The sequence below is a fragment of the Terrapene carolina genome, unplaced genomic scaffold (assembly GCF_002925995.2).
Source record: "Terrapene carolina triunguis isolate 2854851 unplaced genomic scaffold, T_m_triunguis-2.0 Scaffold51, whole genome shotgun sequence".
Lineage (NCBI taxonomy): Eukaryota > Metazoa > Chordata > Testudines > Emydidae > Terrapene > Terrapene triunguis.
The window spans coordinates 1,826,062-1,832,284 of record NW_020664402.1 but is presented as its reverse complement, the minus strand read 5'-3'; the positions used below and the strand labels follow the sequence as shown (position 1 = coordinate 1,832,284).

At 61.4% G+C, this 6,223-nt stretch overlaps 1 protein-coding gene across 1 annotated transcript in view; it reads left to right on the top strand.

The window, feature by feature from the left end:
• The window catches only part of LOC113407687 (metal transporter CNNM4-like), a 51,017-nt gene that overhangs the window by 35,608 nt on the left and 9,186 nt on the right, over positions 1–6,223 (top strand). Inside the window, exon 5 of the mRNA XM_026657091.1 lies at positions 61–160. Coding sequence (XP_026512876.1) covers positions 61–160 — 100 coding nt within the window. The remainder of the gene's footprint in view (positions 1–60; positions 161–6,223) is intronic.

The window sequence follows — 6,223 nt, the reverse complement described above, 5'->3', positions numbered from 1 at the left end:
GGGGGGACTGGGTGCAGCCCGCGGGCTGGCCTGGGGTCTGACAGTGTCTGTGCCCTGCAGGGGAAGGTGGAGGTGGAGGCTGGCAAGGAGAACATGAAGTTTGAGACAGGAGCCTTCTCCTATTACGGTGTGATGGCGCTGAGCCTCCCCCCCCCGCAGGGTAAGTTGCCGCCCTACCTGTGGGGCCAGAGCCACTCCCACACTCGCGGGCGGCCCCGGCCGGGTCATGGGCAGGACAGACTGGGCCAGGGCCTGGGCGCTGTCACCTGTTGCTGGGCCCAGAGCCCGGTCGGGAAGGATGGAAATCTGTGTCTCCAGGGAGCTGGAGTTCCTGCCATGGGGAGCGACCCCACAGGACCCCCCGCCCCCCCCAGGAATGGCCAGGGGCTTGCAAAGGTGATAATGGCTCAGCTAGGGACAGGTAGACATGCCAGCTCCCCCCCTGCTCGGCCGGTGCCCCTCACTCCCGACCCGCATCCCCCTGATAGCCCAGCCCTGGACTCCCCCCAGCCCTGCCGGTGCCCCTCACTCCCGACCCTTAGCTCCCTGCCCCCCGCCAGCTCTGCCGGCGCCCCTCACTCCCGACCTGCAGCCCCTGCAAGCCCAGCCCTGCTCCCCCCCAGCTCTGCTGACACCCCTCAGTCCTGACCTGCCCCCTCCTCCCCTCCCTGCTGTCCCAGCCCAGGGCCACACCGGGGCAGGACACCTGATTGTCGTGCAACTGGCTCCATCTAGTGGTGACATTTGGGTATCGCAGCCTATCACAACTGGTTCAATATCATTTCATACGACAAACGTCTATTAACAGCAACGTTCTGGGAGTAGTGCCCGTGGGTCTGCACTCGAGGTGCATTAGTGCCCCCTGCAGCTTTGATCAGCGATTTCTCCTGGCAGTGCCCATTCTGCCACCCCTGCGTGCTAGTGCTGTGAGGGCAAACGCCCTCCGTTCCTTCTCAGCCGCCTCGGCCGAGCTGTCCCCATGGAGATTTCCCCAACTCTGCCCTCGTTTCGGACTCTGATCGCTGGCTGTGGGAGCTCTCAGCGTCTGGAGCAGCAGTTTGAGCTTCCTAGTTTTAATTTTTTTTTAAACAAAATTTTAAAAAAGCCGCCTTTCCTCTATTCCGATAGACACTAGTGAGTCGTTCTTTTTCACTGGGAGGTTGCGCCGGGTTCTCTCGGCTTCAAACCTTGTCTGTTGTGCCGGGAGGCGCTCCTGGTCACACCGGGCGCTCCCACTGCATCCACAGCCTCAGGGAATCTCCCGTTACCCACGAGAGCAACTTCTGTCTGGCACTAAAACCAAGAACCAGAGAACCAAGGAGGTGAAGCTGCATCTCCTCCTGATGGAGAGCGTCTGAGCCAGGCCAAGGCCCCTCCCAGGCACCGGGCGAGCAAATCCGCTGCCTCCACATTACCACAGCCCCACTCCTCCCAGGCAAGACACACGACTCCTCTCGTAAGTCCTCCAAGGAGGTGTCCCAGGCTTGCCAGGTAGAGAATCTATCTCTGGAAAGGCAAAGTTGTTGGTGTCTTCCGCCCTCCAGTCGGGTGGCCATGAGCTGGCTGGTTCCTCAGGTCCCCATGGCATGGCCTGACCAAATGACGGCAAAGCCTCTGGCTTGGAGAGCTCAGCAGTACCGTCAGCGGACCGAGGCGGCAAGAAGAGATTGGTCCTCTGTTTCCTCGGTACCCAAGCCCCCATGGGCTCTGACTGCACTTCCCTCAGAGCACCCGAACCGCATGGCGCTGTCAGCAGCTGTCCCACCATCACCTCAGTGTGGAGCACGGACTGGGCGCCGGTCACACGCTCGCTGCCGGGACGTTTCCCCGGGACCTGGCTCTAGCTGAAGTGCCCAGTTCTCCGACCTGCTGTCGGGACTGAGAATGTCATGCTGGCCAGACGGTGTCACTGCAGAGCTCTCCAGGCCTGGCACCGCTCCAGAGTGAGCTTCAGGGGGAGGAGCCTGGTGAAAACCTTGCCTCAACTTCGCTTCTCCCCTTGCCCCTTCCCAGAAGTCTCTGGTGAGGCGAAGATTGCAACCAATGTCTGGCTGGTATGAGCACCCATGGATGCCTCCCCGTCCTGTGCCTTATGCACCTCCTCCCTGGCCATGCTGGGCCACTTGCGCGGCCTGTTGCCAGCAGTTCTCCAGGGCTTCGAGCACCACCCATCGCAGAGAGACAACCTGCATCACCTGCTCGCCCCGGGACCTGCCCCTCAAGGAACAGTTCGCCGAGCGCAGGGGTGTCTCCTCCCCATCTCCGGGTGACGCTGTCACGCCCCGGCCCCCAGCCCTGGCTCGCCCCGGATCTGGTCACGAGAGTTGCAGATTCCTCGCAAGTAGGTGGACGAGTCTCCTCAAGAGCCGCTTGCTACCCGCCCTCACTGGCCGTGCGCCCTGCCTGTCGGTGAGCCCCTTCTGGGCCCGGTGACGAGCGTCCGCACACCCCCGTCACCACTCTGCCTCCGTGCAGGAGAGCACCTGGCACGCCCCTCCCCCCCCAGCTACCCTCCGGCTCCGCGCGGGAGAGCCCCTGGCACGCCCCCAGCTACGCCTACGCGTAGAAGAGTGTCTCCCCCCCGCCCCCGGACGGCTACTCCTCCCGGGAGAGGGCCCGGCCCGGTCACTGCTCCGCCTCTGCGCGGGAGAGCAACACACACACACACACACACACACACACACACACCCCTACCCCTCTGCCTACGCACAGAAGACCGTCCGGCACCCCCCTGGCTACTCCTCCGCTTGGGAGAGCGCCCCGCACGCCCCCGCTTCTGTTGCGTGCAGGAGGGCGGATAAGACCTGTTGTGTCCTAGCAAAGGACTCTGAGTTTTTCTTTTCTCATCCCTCCCCTAACTCCTCGGCAGTCAGTGCAGTTAACGAATGCAGAAGGCAGCACCACGCTCTGACCAGCCGCGTGAGAAAGGCCACAAGCGCCTAGACCGGGGATCTTATTCCTAGACCTGCTGGGGAGGGGATCTTATTCCTCGGCCTCCTTACAACTTAGATTCACCAGTTCCCAGGCGCCGATGGCAAAATACAATCCCATGAACTGCGCCAACCTGAACTCTTGCACTGACCGCCGACCAGCAGAGCTCAGAGCAGTTCCAGGCGGTCGTTGCAGAGGCCCAGCTACTCGCCAGAATATCTGTGCAAGCCTCCCTCAACATCGTGGATGCTGCCACCCAGTCAGTCGCTACAGGGACGTTATGAGACGGGCCTTGCAGCTCCAGCGCACCAGATCTCCAGCAGACGGCGGAGGACCTTCCTTTCCATGGGTCTCCATTGTTCACAGCCAGCACGGACGAATCTAGAGACCTTTGACGTTCGTAGAGAGCCACCTGACGTTCTCTTTGTATTCAAACACTCACCCACAAGAGACAGCCCAGCAAGTCCGAGACGGCTCAGAGATCCCACCCTGCCCGATTCCGCCCCTCCCAGCGGTCAGATGAACCGCACCAAAAGAGTCCAAGCTTCCAGAGAAGGAAACCAGCCAGTGCTCAGCCTCCCACCTTGCGCCCGTCCACCCCCACGCAGCAATTTGACTGGCCTGGTTGAGGGCCTGAATTCCCATCCTACCTTGCTCCCTTCGGCGACCGGCTTTACCACCACAGGCGGGCTGGGGAGTCGATCCCTACAGACAGGTGGGTTTTGGAGATCACCTCCCCAGGATACACCTTCCACTTCCTCGGGCAAAGCCCCTTCCCCGTCCCTCTGCAGGACCCCTCACCCGAGCGTGCTTCGTGGAGATGCAGACGCTCACATGCTCGGGAGCGCTAGAACCAGCCCCATGCAGCATGGAGCGAAGGGGTTTTAGTCTAGGTACTTCCACCCAGGGCCAGCACGATTCCCCCGGGGACTTGGAAACCTCTGTCAACCCGTCTCCCATCCTGCTCCTGTTTGGGACCTCGGCCGGGTCCTTTTCTGCCTCACAAGGCCACCCTTGGAACCGATGGCTATGCACTCTCTGCTCCATGTATCCACGACGACAGCATCCCTCAGCGCTGGTTGGGGAACTCGGGGCCCTGGCGGCCACTCCGCTTTCACAGTATTTGTTAAGGACAAAGTGACGCTGCCACCGCCTACCACCACACACAAACTTTTACCTAATGTTACCAACCATTCGCCTGCCTGTGGTCCCCCCCACCAGCTAGCTCAACGGGGGCACTGCTGCCCACCCTCGCCGTCAGGGGAGCCCGGCCAGGACAAAGCCCTTCAGAAGGACCCCGGCGTTTTGTCTCGCTAGAGGTCTGCGGTCTGGAATCAGACCTCCCCAGGAGCTACCGGGCTGCATTCATTCTCGCTGCCAGTCGTGCAATGTTCCAATACCTGTGCACATCCAGGCTCGTTCTCCTAGGCCCCGTGCCACCCTACGGCCTCCCTGGCCATTATCGAGATGCACAAAGCCGCTCTGTGTCCGTTCGCCGAACACTGCACTCTGCTGCCGGTTCTGCGTTTGGCTCGCTGGCCCCGACTCCAAACCCCTCCCGGCACGGAGGGAACCGCTTGGCAGTCCCCTAGAGCGCAGCACACGGCGGGTGGAGGGAGCAGGACCGGTTACGCGCCCTGTGCGATAACTGCGGGTTTTGGAGATGTCTCTGCCCCCTGCGGTGGAGCTCGGCGGGAGGGAAGGGCCGGAGGGCGGTCCGCATGGTGCTACATAACAGGCAAGGAGGCTGACTAGCATGCGGGCTGGCTGGCCGGCCGCTGCTATGAGCCATCTCCGATCAAAGGCACAGGGAACATGGCTCATCACCCTTGTTGCCCAGGGCGAGGAACCTCTCCTCGCTCCTCTCCTCCGAGGATCTCAAAGCACCTCACGCCGGTGGGTCGGTGTCATTTTACAGCTGGGGAAACTGAGGCCCGAATGGGGGAGGGACTTGCGCGGAGTCCGTAGCAGAGCTGGGACAAGAACCCAGGAGTCCTGGTTCGAAGGTGGTTACGTGGGTATCTTTATCTGCTGCTTTGCGTCGGTCTGATCTCACCTTCGTGTCCGTTTTTCTTCTCCCTGTTACAGACGCACCTGCAGAGCACTTGCTCACAAGCCGAAAGCTGGGATTAGCCCCTGTAATAAGGCAGCCCCACCTTGGGTGCACACTTGTGGAAGGTCATGACATGGCAGGCATGCCTGCCTCAGTTTCCCCGTTCAGATACCTTCAAGGACACCAGGCCAGGCTCTCTTCCCCTTGTCGCTTCTTTGTCTTTGATTCCTGTCCATCCGCGCAGCAGCCCCAGGGGGGCTGAACGAAGTCTTCCCACCGCTCTCTGCCTTGGACTGGCTTCATTCATCTTTAAACCTTCCTCTTCTGTGCCGTCCTGCAGGGGGGCTGGAACAGTGTGTACAGTGGGGGGGCTGGGAGCTATTGAACCAAACTAAACCCTGGGTATAATGGAAACCATTTGCAGCCAGGGGGTGCGGCAGCCCCCTAGTTCCAACCCCTGTGTATCAGCACATCCTCGACCTTCCTCCGTTCCTAGTCCTATGGATTGTGTTCCGGGGCCCCACGCATGGTGAGCAATCCGGGACCAAGCCCCTGCTGTAACCACATGAGTTCCTGGCTTAGCCATTTTCTTACTGCTTTATTTTCCCCCTCCTCGATAGGCCTCCCTGGAACACGCGTGTCTCCTCCACTTGCCATAATCTGTGTCTTTTCAGCGCTGACCTTCACTCCCAGTTTTCTGCTTTCCCGACCTACCTTGTCGGTGACTCCCTGTGAATCCTGATGCTGTGAGGTCAGGATCGGGCGCCAGGTTCAAGCGGCTCCCTGTGCGCTCTCCACACGCTCCTCGACGTGCTGGGGGGTCCCGCCTCTTTGAGCGATATCTCGGGGATGCCCGTGCTGCCAAGAACAGAGAACGGACCTATTGTACCTGGTCCTGCTCCGGAGCCAGCCACTCCTAGGGGTTCGTGTGTTACAAATAGTCCAAAGCGTCATTCGTGTATCGCCCCAGGGCCCGGAGTTTTTACAGTGCTGCGTCATCTCACCTGCTCCACCACGCCCGCTCTGCCGTCTCCTCGGTCCCTGGGCCAGGCCAGCCTGCTCAGCCCTCCCAGCCGGCAGGAAAGCCCCCTCCCCAGCTGGGATCCCTGGTGCCTGTATGCTGGGATCGCGTTCTGGCTACCTGGCCTTCGCCCTGCTTCCTGGGCCCAGCTCGCCAGCCTGAGCTGTCAGTGGCCACGGCCCCCGCTGCCCCCCGGCCTCCAGCCCTGGCTCCCGGCC